Source organism: Culex pipiens, unplaced genomic scaffold, assembly GCF_016801865.2.
Source record: "Culex pipiens pallens isolate TS unplaced genomic scaffold, TS_CPP_V2 Cpp_Un0001, whole genome shotgun sequence".
NCBI lineage: Eukaryota > Metazoa > Arthropoda > Insecta > Diptera > Culicidae > Culex > Culex pipiens.
In genome coordinates, this window is record NW_026292818.1 from 742,159 (window position 1) to 759,625 (window position 17,467).

The following is a 17,467-nucleotide window of genomic DNA, read 5'->3' on the forward strand; positions in this document are numbered from 1 at the left end:
TTCGACGTATCAAGTGTTACAGACCAGACCAGAGTTTTCCCCAAAAACTCCAACCCTACTGGGGAAGGAAAGATGCTCTCTCGCGAGTGTGGAAAACTGGGGAAAAATCTGCTCCAAACTGGGAGAGCTCTCGCTGGATTACTCTCGCAGGAGAGCATAATCCGCGCTCTGTTTTCATTGAAATGTTAACGGTAAACCATAATAACTCGATGAGCGATGAGATGGGACCCTTAAAAATGTGATAAAAACATTCACTCAGAGAGAAAGAGTAGTCTGGAGAGAGAATCAACAGATTTTTCGCTCTCGCGGAAGAATGTTGGTGCTGCTGATAAGTCGTGATTTTCCGCAGATTTCGCGAGTTGCTTCCATGAATGGGAACAGCAAGCCATGTAACGAGGGAAGTACTAGATTGAAGCCATTTCGATGGCAATTACTGGTAGGGGCAGGGGGAGGTAAATCCATGTGCTGGAGGATGATTGTCCATTGATGAGGTGAGCACGATGGAGCGTTTGGGGATTTGGAGAAATTGGTGGGGAAGCGCTTTTTAAAGATTGATGCAAGATGAAGAGTGGTTAGAGAATATTTGGGACGATTTTGTCTGTTATTTGTAAAGCTCAATTTTACTGAAAGTGTTTAAAAAAGGAAATGGTAGAAAACAATAGGAAGGGATAAGATTGGCCAAAAAGAAATTACCTAATTCCCTTGAAAGTTTTAGGAGAGTATATTATTTGTAATTAAATATTAACATATTTAATGAAGATAACCGTTGGAAAAACTTTTAGAACGGTAATGAATCTGGAAGGTGTTAATTTGTTATTATTGTATTAATTCTTATTTGAAATAATATCATATTATATTAAAAAAGGTGAATGCCACCCGAAAAGAGGCAAATTTACACATTGTTAGAGGTGAAATTATACATCTTCTCTGATATGAAAATTGTACCCATTCCCAGATGAAACGTTAGTATTTTTTGCTGTTTAAAAACTTGAATTCAAATTTTAACCATACACAGTTTAAAAAGCAATACATACGGCGAGTTGTGAATTTACCCTTTTATGTTTTTTTCTAAATAAATTTGTTATAATAAAAATACGAAGAAAAAAGACAAAAATTTCTCCTCGCTATTTAACTAAGTTAACCTTTTACATTTAAATCTATTTATTCATCACAAACTATGGTAAAGTTTCATCGAAAAAGAATTAATTTTCAACTAATTAATATCAACTTATATACAATGCAAAATTTACTCAAAAATACAGGGAGCATAAAAAAAGTTACAGCTGAAAATTTTCATAGAAAAAAAAGAACCGGGGTGACTTTGATAGGTTTGAAAATTTTCCGCAAAATGAAGATTACAAATTAAATGCGTACGGAATGATATGTGAATCATACTGACCGTGGTAGAGAAGTGTTGAAAGTAATTGCAGGAGAAGTTTTCATAAAATTTTGAATAACTTCAAAAATTAGTTAATATTTATGAATAAACAGTATTATTTTAATATTCTCAAAGTGTCATGATTTTCTCCGTGAACTTTGAATCGGAAAACGGAATGCATTTTCGGATTCTTTGGGCAATTTTTTTTTCAGTAGTAGTTAACATTAATTTGTAAATAATAATCGATAATTTTATAAAGAAAACATGTTTCTACGAATTTCAGGCAAAACTCTGACAATTTAATCATTTTATCTGCAATTTATGTGTGTTATGAGTCCAATAGTTATTTTTCTCTCTGCTGCGACAGCACGACGACTGATTGATGTGACAAGTCAAATGCAAGACTTAAAATATGCTTTCCAATATTAGTTCATGAGTAAATCCGTCATAAAACTTTATATTTGTAATATTTCTGATTTATATGAAAAATGAAAATAATCATTGCTTTAAAACTGATTTTATTCAAAAAAATTTAAAAATAATAATTTACCTTCAATTTATGTGGAAAAACTGTATGACACATATTTTTAGAAATTTAGATTCAGGTTAAAAAGCTTATAAACTAAGTTAATTAAAAACACACATTGTTTTTTTTCTTACAAATTATTCTAGTAACCTTAGTGATGGTACATTTGACGTAAAATAGTAGTTTAGATTTGACGTAAAATAGAGTTTAGAGGTTCACCGAGTTGGTGTAATACGAAGAGTGCTGAAAAAATCAAGTTTTGCAACGACATTCGTTGCAATTCCAAAAAACACCCATTGAGTGAAATTTTAAGTAAAATTTTCATATTTTTTTATCAAACAATCGTTTAAATCAATAAAATGTTGAAAAGATTGTTTTATTTTGGTAACTAAGGCATTGTAAATATTTCTCAATGTTTTTTTTTCTAATACTTGCAACAACTAGTTTTCATGAAAATTATGAAAATGAGCATTTTTAAAAGCTTCAGATCTTTGAAAACAAAAAGTGATTCAACATTTTGATTTTTTTTCAATTGTTTCTTTTTTATAATATTGAGTGGAAAAAATGAAAAAAAACTACATCATCTGATTAGCTGACTCATTCTGTTTTTTCATGACTACATGAATTCCCTCCTTTCCCGTCCCGTTCTCAGTGTTATTTATCCTTTGTGCATCCCTTCCAACAAACTTGACCCTCATCAGAATTCGAGCTGTTGCTTCGTCCTATATACCGACTGTCTATTCTATCTTTCCAGCACCAGTCTTGACTCCCTCTCTATCTCTTTGTTACTTTGCTGGCGGACCCCAAATTTGCTTCTCCATTTCCGCACGAAAAAACTTTCGAGAAATAGTAAGCTTGAGCGAACAAGTTTTCTCAACTTTAATTTTTTATTCCCCCACTCACTGTTTGTCCCCGCTCTCTTGAGACATTCATTTCTGCAGCAAAATTCTAACAAAAGTGTAAGAAAACCTAAGCTCGGTTGTCGGGAGCCAGCCAAAAGTTTGCATTTGTTTTCGCTTCAACATTTCGAGATTCGCATGGAGATAAGGGGGAAAATCTCACCCAGTTAGCGACGACGACGACGACACACAGTCGCAGATTTTTTATTTATTTTGCCTTTCTGCTGGGGAAGGCCTAAAATTGGGGGAGGAAAAAGTCGTTTCGAATATGATTGTCTGTTTGTGTGAGCGGGGTTTTTTTTTTGTTTGCTTCTCTCTTGTGATGCTTGGGGAAAAATCCTAGATTGGCGAGACAAAACTTTTCCTTCGCGTATTTTAGTATTTTAGTATTTTAGTATTTTAGTATTTTAGTATTTAGTATTTTAGTATTTTAGTATTTTAGTATTTTAGTATTTTAGTATTTTAGTATTTTAGTATTTTAGTATTTTAGTATTTTAGTATTTTAGTATTTTAGTATTTTAGTATTTTATTATTTTAGTATTTTAGTATTTTAGTATTTTAGTATTTTAGTATTTTAGTTTTTTAGTATTTTAGTATTTTAGTATTTTAGTATTTTAGTATTTTAGTATTTTAATATTTTAGTATTTTAGTATTTTAGTATTTTAGTATTTTAGTATTTTAGTTTTTTAGTATTTTAGTATTTTAGTATTTTAGTATTTTAGTATTTTAGTATTTTAGTATTTTAGTATTTTAGTATTTTAGTATTTTAGTATTTTAGTATTTTTTTACTATTTTACCCTATATCAACCCCACTTTTTTTCCTTAAAAAGGGTCAGGAAGGCTTACGTAAGAAGGAGTTCAGAGTCGATTCGGAGCGTCAGATGGGGGCCAAACACTTGTGCCCACGCGCCTGCAATCGAGACAGTCAGGGAAGCCATTTCGGTGAAATGAATAGAAAAAAGGGCAAAACAACACCACCCCCAGTAGAACACACAACTCAAAACACATTTCTGGTTCACATGGCCATAAAATCGAGAGCTTTTGATGCCACTTTGCTGAGCCAGCGTTTGATTCATATCCTTTCCTTGTTTTTAAATCTGGAGGGTTGAATTTTGGGGGAGATTTGAGCTTGAAAAGATTGTTCAAAAAACAAGACGTGTTATTTGTGAAAAATAATCCAGAAGCAATGCCATTGACTTTTATTTTATCAAGTTGATCCCAGATCATTAATTTTAGTTTCCATTCTAGCTTATCACGATTCACGATTAAATTACCATGGTCATTAGTCATTCCAGGACATTTGGAGCTAACTGCCCCGGCAAGCTTCAATCGTCCACACAGCATCACATTATGATCATTGCTAGAAATGCAAAACGAACTCAAAATAGCATAACTGTGCGAAAAGAAACCATCCCCTTCTATTGGTCTGTTCTCATTGTTTGTTGCGCGTCCTTGCTCCATTTTTATGTATTTTTTCATATTTTTCCTCTTCTTTGACGAAGCTTTCTTTTTCTTTCCTTTTTCCGCGTCATCATCATCGCCGGAGGACGTGCCACCGTCGCCGGGCACTGTTAAACGGTGGACGATTATAAACTTTATGCTGCGGAAGCTTGGCCCGACGCGCAAGCATTCATTTTATGGTTTAATATCGTTAAGTGCGAATAAAGTGGGAGTAATGGTTTGGCTTCGCGGAGAGAATGAATGGCGCAAAGTTGGAAGAGGAGAGTGATGAAAAAGAAGAGAAAATATTGAAAAATTAATAATAAATTCATACGAAATTACATAGCAATATGATTTTTGCAATCGCGTCATCCATAAAGTATGTCACGTTAAAATCGGCCAAAATTAATTGAAAAATCGAAAACAATACACTGTGCTGCTTTGTTTCTTTCTCATAATTACAATGTTAGTGGGACTTTGCTATTTTATTCGTATCCATAAAATTTAACAGCTGTCCTTACATGCTTTCAAAACATTCACAAATTCTAGAGAACAGATTTTTCGATGAATTTAATTTCTTCGGTAAAACTTGAAAACTTGAGGGAATTTATGATAACATGTTAAGGGCAAAAATGAGATTTTCAGTTTTTCCTTACATCAAATAATTAAATTGAACAAAATGGATGAAATTTTGAAGGCTGACATTCAACCTTCTACATAAACCAGAGCAGATTGAACAAGTTTAAGAAATGCTGTCGTCAAAATGTAGAATGTAGAAAATGTTGTAGTTTATCAGTCGATAAAGCGTCGAAAATCGACGTAAAGTGAATTTTTAAAGATTTTTCTGACGGAATTTTCATGATGAAACATCATATTTACGAAGGAGATACAATAAAGTAAAATCTGTACTTTAGTAAGAAAGGCAAAAACAGTTATGTTTAGGAATAACCACAAGCGTTAAAGTTATAAAATAAGTAATTTTTCAAAGTTTTGCAAAAAACTCTATTTTAAGTTCTCTTTTGAGAATTCTTCTATTATGGTTGAAAAATGTGTATCTATGCTGCCAACTGATGAAAATTTTAAGAAAACAGATTAATCAATCAAATCGTGCTGAACAGTACTCAAATTTTTAGATTAGCAATTAGCAATTAGCAAAGAATTTGCATTTTGCCTTCCTCACTGAGGTAAGGCTATAATCCTGCTATAAAAATGAACTTCTCTCAGAATGCTCGTAGAGCCACCTTCATATATACATATCGACTCAGAATCAGAATCGAAAACTGAACACATGCCTGTGTGTGTGTATGTGACCAAAATTCTCACTGAGTTTTCTCCGCACTGGATGAACCGATTTTGGTCAAACCAGTTGTATTCGATTTGGTTTAAGGTCCCATACGTACCTATTGATTTTTATAAAGTTTCGATATGTAGTTCAAATTATGTATAAAAATGTGTTTTTGTATTTATCCGGATGTTAGATAAGTGATCGGAAATCGACTCAAATATCACCATCGTTGGTTAGGTAATCAAAAGACCGAGTACAAAGGGTAATCAAAGAGGTCTCGAGTTTTGACCTCTTTAGTGATATTTGTGTACTTTTTTATTGCGGATCTTGAGACAAAACTAGATGAAATTTGTGTCCAATCCCATCGAATCGCCAATTATTGGTAAAGAGTGAGGAAGGCACCAACCACATAGGTGGATTAAGTTAGTTTTTTGTATTTCTCTTCTAACGTAATCATTATCTGTTTTTGAGTTATTTTTTTTTTCAAGGGTCAGATTTTTTTTAAACTTTTAAGACATTTTCTGCTGACGTTAGTCAATGTTGTAAACATTTGGAGATAATCTGGATTCTGATTGTGATAAATATGTTTTTACACTTACTCAAGAAAATGGAATTAGCAAGGGAATCATTATAATATTCATTTAATTTTGTAACAGATTTTTTTGATGCTTCTAATCTGAGGGATGAAAAGAGGGAATGCGTAACGTGATTTTCGAATGATCCCACTTTGTTTACATCAAAAACGTAGAAGGTGGTTCAAGCACAAGCGTGACTTTTCCCTTGCACTTGAATAATTAGTTTTGAAATCTGCTGTGCGCATTTATTTTCATGTTTTCGGGAAACAAATAACTGCGTCAGAAGTGGGTGAAGTTTTGCGAAGTCGGTTTGGAACTAAATGTAAGAAAGAGCTACCGGAAGTACAGTGCACATTTTGAGACAAAGTACACCGTCTGGAAAAATAACGTTTTGTGTTAGAACAAGGGTGTTGTGCCCAGCATTCGGGCGGAATCAACTGATGAAGATGACCTCCAGATGGGCGCTGAAAAGGGAATGAGCCAGTAGGAAGTGGGTTCATTGGAGAAAGAATGGCTCGACGACGATTTTACTGGTAATGGCTTTGGTAATTCCGAGAATAACCACAATAGGTTCGTTAGTTAAAAAATATAATGAAAATATTAAAAGAAAAAAAAAGCAACAAACCACATTTGCTTTTTACAATGATTTCCCTAATGATCGATTACAATACTTGCTGCTTTTAGCGAACAGTAAAATGGTTCCGCTTTGACAGTTCAAAACGGTTCCGCTTTTCAGCCGCGTTTGTCCACAAACCAATTTTACCTGCATTTGAGCTCACTAAGAGCAGTTTTGATGCTGATTAATGCGACATTCATGTAAATTTTCTCATAGAGCATGGTACAAAATCTCATAAAATGACCATTTTTAAATCGCTGTAACTTGGGTTTAAGAAAAACCCTTTTAAGATGTTATATTCATATTAAAGAAGAAGTTTTGAGCTTTCAGATGCACCGCAGAGCGTATTTTTTTGTGTCCCCCTCGAAAAGATACAAAAATTTGAAAAAAAACCTATTAAAAACTTTAAAAACGCTGTAACTTTTTACCAAAATGACCTAGCGACTTCGTTGACATTTCAAAAGACGCGTATTTTTATGCTCTAAATATGTCCCGAAGACACCAAAATTGCCAAAAATGATAAAAAAAGATACGCAATAAAAACACTTTTTTGGGCCACCCTTCTGCTTTTCATATAAAATGCTGTAGAATGATCAGATTAAGAGATAGAGATTTGGTGCCTTGGACAAAGTTGTTTGAAATGGCTAGTACTACAATACTGTCGAAGAAAGTATACCTCTATCTCTTCCAGAAGCGAAGATAGTTTTTGAAAATATTAGAAATTGTTGGACCACCCTAATATCGTTTTGACCAAAAGACGTAACATTTTATTTTTAACAAATGCTTCTTAGACACCGAAGCTCGAAAATGCATCCCCGAAGCGGAAATAAATTATTCCTGCTAAATTTGCGTTTCCGACCACTGTGCATTGCTAGTACCAACCACTAGTGTCTTCCTTTTAATCTACAAGGACTTCGCCGCCCTGGGCTCCTAAGTGTATGAAAGTATGGCACGGAGCGACGGCGCCGAATACCCATATTTACACAAAGAATTTTCAAAGGTTCACCCTCTTTCTAAAAAACTAAATTTTCACATAAATCTAACCTACACAGAAATAAGTAAATTACACCAATGCCAGATTTTGGTTGATTTCTCTAAATTTCCTATGTATTCTGAGTGAAATTTTATCAAATCTAACAAATCTCATTTACTAATGTCTGAGTTGGATACATTTTGACGAAAACTGTTTGATTTGTATACGATACAATATTGCTTTTCTTTTTATCACTGAATCGCGAAAGTTACAATATTTTATGAATAAATGAAAGTTGCTAGTATTAAATTGAAGAAAAGTCACCTTTTGTGATTGGACACTTGATATTAACTGAATGAATGAACATGGAAAAAAATCTGGATAAATATAAATTAAAAAAATGCTTTTCCTCATATAAAAATGTGCAGTTTTTTTTAGTTGGCGCTTTAATTTTTTAAAATTGAGAAATTATAAAAAAATATGAAAAAAAACTTTAAATGAAATAATTTCCAGAAAATATGTATTAAAAAACTCAAACAAAATTTTAAATAAAAGAAATAAAACTTAAAACTTTGAAAAAAAAAAATGCAAACGTGAATTTCTTGCCCTTTTTTTATTAATAAAAAAAAACAATAAAAAATAATCTATCATACAAGATTCGAATTCTCCTGGCAAAAATAAATCATATTGAAAATTAGAGAACAAAAAAAAATACAAGTAAATTTAAAATTAAAACAGGCTGAAATATTTACCTATTTTCCATTATTTCTTTAATTGGATAAATTTTCTCATTCATAAAAAGTTTTTTTTCCTGATTCTGACTAAACATGTGAAAATGCATTAACAGTTTGTTTTCATTGAAGAATGTTCAGAATTTACAAATTCTGAAAATGGCATCTTTTGAGCTTTGGCTCAAGTTGATCAAAATTCATTTGGCAGTGATGCCAATTTATCGAAAAAATCATGAATTGAAAAAAATAAGTTGACTTTATTTTTAAGATGGACTATCAAATCAAATAAAATTTTCAAAAAGTACTTTAATATCAGGCACAGTTTTTATGTTTCATCCATAAAACAAATGTTTTTTTTTGTTGATAGTGTGACTTTTTTTTATCTGTAAAAGTCATGACTAAGCTTGACCATCTCTGAAAATATGTTTTCCGAAAATATACGAAAATTTACCATAAATTTGCTTCAAGATATTGAAGGTTGAACCAATGGTTGCTGAGATACAGTATTAAAAAGAAACTCAATCAACAAAACGAGGTTTTATAAACATCACCAAAACAGCATTGAATTTTTAAGTGACGGTAACTTAACAAATATTTAAGTATTATAGCTTCCGATTTTCAATGTCAAAAAATCTATGTTCAATGAAATTTTCTGAGCTATCGAATAAAAATACATTCGATTTTTTCTAATTTTTCTTTTTGTATGAACTGGCGTCATTGTTTTTTGTACCATTTTTTTTTGTATAGATAACAAAGAAAAACATAGATAACAACGAAAAAACTTTAAATTAAAGTTTGAAGGAAAACAAATTTTCCAAAAGATTTTTCGCGCAGAAAATCTTCTTCAAATCCTGCGTTCATCTCATTCTTTGTTTCGACCTTTTTTGGGGCAGCCACCTCACTTTATCATATCCATGACGTGCGTTTTTCTTATTTTTTAAGTAGATTTAAGATGCTGTCTCACGAACAAGTCTCACGCTCGCTACTTCAAAGTAAAACCCAAGGTACTGGGGGTTGCGGGGCCAATTTGCTTTACGAGGGGCTGATTTGATGAAGTTTCTTTTGGAGAGTAACGCTTAGAAATTGGATTGAAAGCTGCTTCTGGCTCGTTTTATTCTGGAAACTTTGAATGGGATCACTTTGCGCTGTTGTTGCGTCTGGAAAATGGTTCATGTCATCAACCCGATAACGGGGAAATTATTTATGACCCGAGAAGATGCTCCATTCTCTCGTTGCTCTCTGAAGTGGCTGTTGTTCACGCAACGGGGAGATGCAAAAACGGAAAGTGACGTGACCAGGCAAACCAATCTAATGGAATTATGTGACGGATTAAGGTGGAGGGGGGACCCCGGAAAATGGGGACTGGACTTGGGGGTAATTAGGGAAATTGAAATGTGTTTCGTGATCCATTATTAGTTGGTTGATGTGAATTTGAATGTTAATTCCAATTTTTTTGTTTGTCTTTATTTTCATAATGCTTATTAGAGTTGAGATATTTTGACATTTTTTTTAAATTAAGGTCAAAGTCACCCCACTCAACAATAACGCTTCCAGTGAATCGTTCTGTTGTTTAACCCAGAAAAAAACACCTTCACAGTCGATTGAATCCAGACGCTTTTAATTCAATTTCGCATAAATCAATTCTGGCCCGGTCGTCGGTGCCATTGTCCTACATCCACACACACATACACTCCACACGAGAGAACATAACTTCCAGGCCAATGCACTTTGGAAGCTCTTCCGGAAAGAGTTTTCCACAAAAGTAAACACATCATGCAAATTTGAACTGCGCGCGCGCCCTCAAGTGTGCAAATTTGCATGTGCAACATGCACCCGTAAGCACAGTGTACGTGTACGTGTGATTTGATCGTTTTATGCTTATTTCTGTTGTACACTCTGGCAAATTAAAATTTAAATAACAGCTTTTAACCAGTTCAGAGGAACGAGCTTGCTTTTCTGCTGTATAGTGAAGCGTTTTCTCCTAACTGGGAAAGTAGAAAGGAAGCTTTTTTGAAGGTGGAAAAACGGAAAACTCTTGCCCGATTTTCATGCTGTATCGTGGGGGAAGTCTACATTTGGGCGTGTTTCGTTCGGCAAGGTTGTTTGATGCTCGAGACTGACGATGCGTACACGCACTGGCACTGGCGCGCCAATCAATTGCCTTTGACGGGAGAAATGATGAGAAAGTACTGCTGATGTGGTGTTTGATCAATAGAAGAAGGAATTAATGTCTTTATTTATTTTGTTGTGATGTTTTGAAGGTCTTAGGTATAAGAAGTTAAATTAAATATTTTTTTATTGTTCACAGAAAAACAGCACTGGAATTTTGAATGAAACTTTTTCTAATGACAAAAGAAGCCATTTTTCATGATTAGTTTTTCATAGAAAAATCTATAATTTCCCGGGTTGAAAATGGGCATGTGAATATTTGAAAATCTGCAATCTGTATTTTAAGAAGGGATTTTCGGATCGATTTGATGTCGTGGACAAAGTTGTACGTTATGATTAGGACTGTCTAGAAAAAAAAGGACACAGGAAAAGTTGAATTCCCAAAATACGTATTTCTGATTTCGATTTTTTTATATGACTTAAAAAAGGCATCTTCTGCGTTAGAGCTGGTGCAAATTCCGGCACCGAAGATTAATTTTTTTTCAAATATGATTTTTTGAAAAAAATAAAAATGAAATATTGTTTAAAAAAAATCAAAAATATATATCAAAATATTATTAATATTTTCTATAGCACCTAAAACTGATTTATAAAATTTTGTTATATTTCTTATTCAAAAAAATCCAATCTCCGTTACCAGATTTTGAAAATAAAACTCGAAAAACTCGATGATTGAAAAAATACTTATTTTGAGAATTGAACCTTTAGAGATAAAAAATTGGGATTTTCTCGTGTTCCAATTTTTTTTTCTAAAAAGTTTCTTGATAAGGTACAGATTTTCGAATACACACATACCAATTATGTATGTATGACCAAATTGTTTGGAAAAATCTAATGATGCAAAATTGCTTGTTTTTACATAGGGATTGCACGGGCAAAGTTTGTAGACAAATTAACAGAAAAGAAAAATACAAAGTAAAGTTGGTTTGCGAAAACGTAGAGAATTTCGTAATAGTAAAGTGAACTGTACGATTATTGCATCCTTCAATTCCTGTTATTTTCTCCTTAACTATTTTTGCAACTTTTCACGAGTAGTTTTGCCTTCCTCACTGAGGTAAGGCTATAATCCTGCTCTAAAATTGAACTTTTTATTTAAAGCTCGAAAAATCACCTTGATGTATACATATCGACTCAGAATCGAAAACTGAACAAATGTCTGTGTGTATGTGTGTGTGTGTGTGTGTGTGTGTGTGTGTATGTGTGTGTGTATGTGTGTGTGTATGTGACCAATAATGTCACGCAGTTTTCTCAGCACTGGCTGAACCGATTTTGACCAAACCAGTCGCATTCGACTTGGTTTAGGGTCCCATACGGTGCTATTGAATTGTTTGAAGTTTCGATAAGTAGTTCAAAAGTTATGTATAAAAATGTGTTTTCGCATATTTTCGGAAGTTGAATAAATGGCAGTAAACTGAACCAAACATCATCATGTTATACATCGTTGGTTAGGTAATCGAAACACCCTTCCAACGAGTCTAAAACATTGATAATCTGGCAACCCTGTCTCGAGTTCTGACCACTTAAGTGATATTTATGTACTTTTTTGTAGCCGGATCTCACTTAAATGTATGTAAACAATGTCCGGATCCATCATCCGACCCATCGTTGGTAAGGTAATCGAAAGACCTTTCCAACGTGTCTAAAACATTGAAGATCTAGCAACCCTGTCTCAAGCTATGACCACTTAAGATGCCACTTATGAGCCCTTGAGTGATATGTGTGTTTTTTGTATTCCGGAACTTAACGAAATCAGACGAAATTTGTGTCCAAACCCATCATATCACACATCAACCATTGTTGGAAAAGAGTGAGGAAGGCACCAACCACATAGGTAGATTAAGTTAGTTTTTGTATAATTTTTACTTCTATCTCTTTGTTTATAGAATTGTACTAAATTGCAAACAAATTAGATTTTCTTACGCATCCTGAAATGCTTTAAATGGATATAATTTAAATACGATCGTGATTGGAGTCAGTAGCTGCGAATCAATTTTAAATTTTAGTGGAAACCCTTGGAAAGTTATTTTTTCAGATATATCATAATTAACATTGTGATCTTATTTAACTTCACAGTTTTTTTTTCCTGGGATGGAAAATATCATTCACTTTTATATTCGATTTAAAATTATTTTCATTGTAGTAAAAACCAAATTTATGCAATTTTTTTACGTTCGTGAAAAATAAATAAAAAAATGGCATTTTAAAATCTGTGGTTATTTGATTGACTCAGTAAATTTCAAACTTCAGACTTTTATTGAAAGAAAATAACGGGTGTTTTTGAAAAGGTTAATTGAACTTTTTTTATTTTGATTAATGTTGAAACCCTTTTATACCCAAAACACAAAATACGACCTTTTTTTTAAAAAAAAAGAAATTGCTGAAATTTTTTGCAATGTTGAAAGAAATTATTCAGGAATTATAAAAAAAAGTTTTATTTTTATACCGTCATCAGGGGTAACATTCGGTCTGGGGGTGAGATTGGTTCATACAAAAATGCTGAAATTTGTATGACCCGATCTCACTCCCTAGACCCAATGTCTGCCTTGATGACGATAGTTGAAAAAAAAAAGTTTTATTAATAACTCTTTTTAGACGTTATTTTAAATTTTATGTTAATTTACGCATTTCCATTATTTTACGACTGTTTGGAATCAATTTGAGTGAGGATTGATACTGACAACATTTGCTAGGATTTTTTTCTTCATTTAGAGGGAAAATTGTAAACAACTTTTCTCAACCTTTCTTTGAAAATCCATTCGATAAAGGATCGATTTTGAAGGGCAGTTTTGCATAAAACTTTCTATATTTTGCAAATGATTTTTTTTATAAATTTGGATAAATTGTACTGTTTTCAAGTAAGACCAATGCAAATATTGTTTAAAATAAGCTTCCCTCGACTCTGACCGAGGCTTTTTGCGATGCTGTACATCAAATTTTAACTTGTTTTTAAAACATTTTTACATGATAGGAAAGTGCATTCACTTTAAATAGTTTAGGAATTTGTTGACATTTTTAAAATTATGTTTATCATTAGGCTGGTACAAAAAATATAAAAAATAGTACATTTCTAAATCAAGCAAAAAATTATAATAAAATTTCGATGCGAAAAATGTTTGATTTTTGTTTGGCTGCTTGTTTTTTTTAACAAGAATACAGTTGTTTTGATAGCATGAGTTTTAAAAAAATCAGACGAAAAAAATACACAGAAAGTTAACAAAATACAATATTTTTCATAAATTGACTAATCATGCGAAAAATAGTAGTTTATGCAACAAGTTGCAAAAAGAGGTTTTTTTCAGCACGAGTCGTACATTCCAACGTGGTTCACCGAGTTGGATAAATACGACGAGTGCTGAAAAAATCAAGTTTTGCAACGAGTTCCATACAACATTTTTTGCAATTCCGAAAAACACCCTTTGAGTGAAATTATAAGTCAAATGTTCATGTATTTTGTCAATAAATCGTTTAAACCAAAAAAATGTTGAAAAGTGTTACTTTTCGAAACAAGTGCTGAAAAGTTCAACTTTTCAGCACTCATTTCAGTGCTGAAAAGTAGAACTTTTCAGCATTTATTTTGAAATGTGTTGCTATTCGATTCTGTTATTTTTGGTACAGAAAAGTAGGCTATTTCGTTGTTCAAGAATGACAGGAAAAGTGAGTAGTTTCACGACGGAATTGCAAAAATATTCATTTTAAATTGTTTTCAGTTGATTGCGCGTCTATTTCCATTGAAATTTTTAAGGTTTTTTGAAAAAGTATTTTTTTTGCCCTTGATTTTTCGGATTTTGAAGGAGGGGGAGTTCATAAAGCATTCAATTTGAAATCATCGATATTCTGGAGGCAGTTATTCCGATTTTTATGGTCAAAAAAGGAAATTTATTATTAGTTTTATTGAATAAAGTAACTTAGAATTTAAAAATAAGGCCCAATATTTCAAGAGGACAAAACGTTTGTCAATATTTTTAAAGTTTGATTTATTTTCAGAAGTATGAGTAAATCAGTTTGTATCGATTGAAAATTGAGAAAAAATTTCCTAATTTGCAATAATTGATAGGTTTGGTCTGATGAACAATAATCATAAACGAAAACTGTGATGAATTTTCTGATCCATTTGACAATATTTTTGGATAGACACTTCTTTAAATTGCTTAGCATCGCATGATAGATGAAAAATAAAACAAAAAAAAAAAAAATGCGTGAATCTAGCAAGTGGAACACTTTTCGATTGTAAATTCATTTTTTTGCAATTCCGTCGTGAAACTACTTACTTTTCCTGTCATTCTGGAACGACGAAATAGCCTACTTTTCTGTACCAAAAATAGCAGAATCGAATAACAACACTTTTCAAAATAAATGCTGAAAAGTTCTACTTTTCAGCACTGAAATGGGTGCTGAAAAGTTGAACTTTTCAGCACTTGTTTCGAAAAGTAACACTTTTCAACATTTTTTTGATTTAAACGATTTATTGACAAAATACATGAAAATTCGACTTAAAATTTCACTCAATGGGTGTTTTCCGAAATTGCAAAAAATGTTGTATGGAACTAGTTGCAAAACTTGATTTTTTCAGCACTCGTCGTATTTATCCAACTCGGTGAACCTCGTTGGATAAATGTACGACTCGTGCTGAAAAAATCCTCTTTTTGCAACTTGTTGCATAAACTACTATTTAAGTTTAAAGGAGATCGAAATATGAAATATATGAGAAATATTAACCACTCAATCTTAATCCACTCCCAAATTTGCTGGTTTTATATACATTTTAATGCGACAGATTCTTGTGAAAAATATAAATGGCTTTGCAGGATATATCGTCAAATCCTTTAGGGGAAAGTGGGGCAAGTGGAACAAGCTAAGGAAATGCTCGTTATAACCCATTAAAAACGTTAAAAAATCTGTCGGATTTATTGGAATCATCTTATTCCAGGTCTTGACTGAGACTTTGATAGAACAAGTTTTTAAAAAAATCTGTTTTTTAATGTAAAAAATTGATTTTAATTTTTTTGATTTTTCGTACGTTCTACTCAACTAGTGGGGCAAGACGAACAACGAACAACAATTGAACTATTATCACTTAGATACATCAGATTATGATGTATTTGAAACGTTTCTTTTATTTTCAGAATAAAAATAATATTTTACTAAAAAAAATTCCGTTTTTACGAAAAAAAATATTACTTAGATGATAAATAGTAAATTTTCATGATATTATTATATCGTGTATGGACAATTTTTTAAACAATTGATTATCAGTTTTTAAGAACTTTTAAGTATTTTTTTCACAACTAAATCTGTTGCTGCAGCAATTCGTATTTTTTTCCATACTAAAAATCCATATGGTACACTTGCGCCACCTAAACAAGATATTTTTAAAACTCTCTACAAAAATAACCAAAACATAAATCATACGTTATAATACGTGCAAGTCATTGGTAGGGACACTACTGATCTAGGAAAATAGCATTTTGATAATATGAGCCTTAAAACGAACCCTAAGCCTTATTTTGTACTTTCTAAATATTATAAGGAAACAAAGGTTTTGAAAAAAACTTCATTCAATATTATGCCCCGTGGCGTTTACGTCGTTTTGTTGGTTATGTGGTAGTAGAATCAGCTTATTGCATTGCTAGCAACAATTCCTCATACTGGAAATAATCATAATTTTAAAAATTACGGCCTTACTAGCGATTGTTCCTCTTGCCCCATATGGTCGTCTTGCCCCACCTTCCCCTATGTGTTTCAATCATAATATTTTTTCGAATATCTGAAAAAGAAATGCATTATGAACAATAAAAACACTCGACATTTAAAATAAATAGTGTGGCACTTTATTCTCGTTTTCATAACATTACATCATATCATCTTTATTTTTTTCTCTTAAACATATCTACAATGAACAATAAGTGTGGTATTCTATTGCTTGACTCAAAAGAAAACAAAAAATCCTAGCAAAGTGACATTTTTGTGGATGATGAAAGTGTGTGTGAAAAGATAGAGCAAGTGGTGGATAGAGGAGGAAAAGAAAAGGAAAATAGTACAGAGTGGTTGTGGAGAGGAAAGTGAAAGAAGGGGTGAAGAGGGTGAAAAACAAAACAGCAGCTTCCATCTTACTTGTGAAGCAGATTGTACAAGCAGATGCAACGAGCAGGAAAAAAGAGAGGAAGAGTGGCAGCTGTGACAGATGTTTTGAACGGGAAGGAAAAACAAGTCAAGAGAGAGGTTCTTCGTCTTGAGGAGGTTGAAAGTGGAAGAGAACGTATAATTTGAATAAAATTCAATTGCAAGTCAATTTGAATTCGAAAATAGGTTTTTTTTTTCTCTGAATGAAGAAGACAGTGAGAAGAAGATAGTAAGAAATGTGAAAGTATACATCCACCAAGATAGTGGTAGAAGGTAGTTTCGAGTAGAGCATAAAACGAAGCTTTTAGAAGGAATTTCGCCTCGGATGGCAAAGTGTTTTGAAATGGAAAGTGGTGTACGTGATTGAAAGGGAGCAAAAGAACAGCGCAGGTAAAATTGTATTTGAAAGCAGGTGAATTGCAATCCGGCATCTTTCTGAAATGAAGAAACCTCGAGCCTGACTTCTTCGGTTGGTAGTCAACCGGAAGCACAGATGTCGAGCCCACGTTGCTCTTGTTTTCTTTTTTGTTATCGATGCTGGCAAGATGGTGGAGGTGGACACGTGTTTTGGCACAAACAAACGAAGAAAAAAAAGAAGAAATTGCTGGAACTCTCACTAGTATATCGCTACGTTGTCGTTTTGTTTGTTGCTTGGAGCTGTTTTGGGCGGGGGAGGACGATGATGGCATGGCAAGCCGGATCTTTTTCCCCGGTAATCGGCAAATTATTCTCCGGTCATCATCTCCATGAATTCT

The 17,467-nt window shown here is 32.8% G+C and overlaps 1 protein-coding gene across 2 annotated transcripts in view; it reads right to left on the reverse strand.

Annotated features, from left to right (window-relative positions):
- Positions 1-16,397: 16,397 nt before the first annotated feature.
- The window catches only part of LOC120417784 (troponin C-like), a 37,500-nt gene continuing 36,430 nt past the window's right edge, over positions 16,398-17,467 (reverse strand). For both annotated transcript variants that reach the window (XM_039579954.2, XM_039579946.2), the window contains exon 4: positions 16,398-17,465. In XM_039579954.2, the coding sequence (XP_039435888.1) occupies positions 17,437-17,465 (29 nt within the window). In that variant the 3' untranslated portion in view covers positions 16,398-17,436. The remainder of the gene's footprint in view (positions 17,466-17,467) is intronic.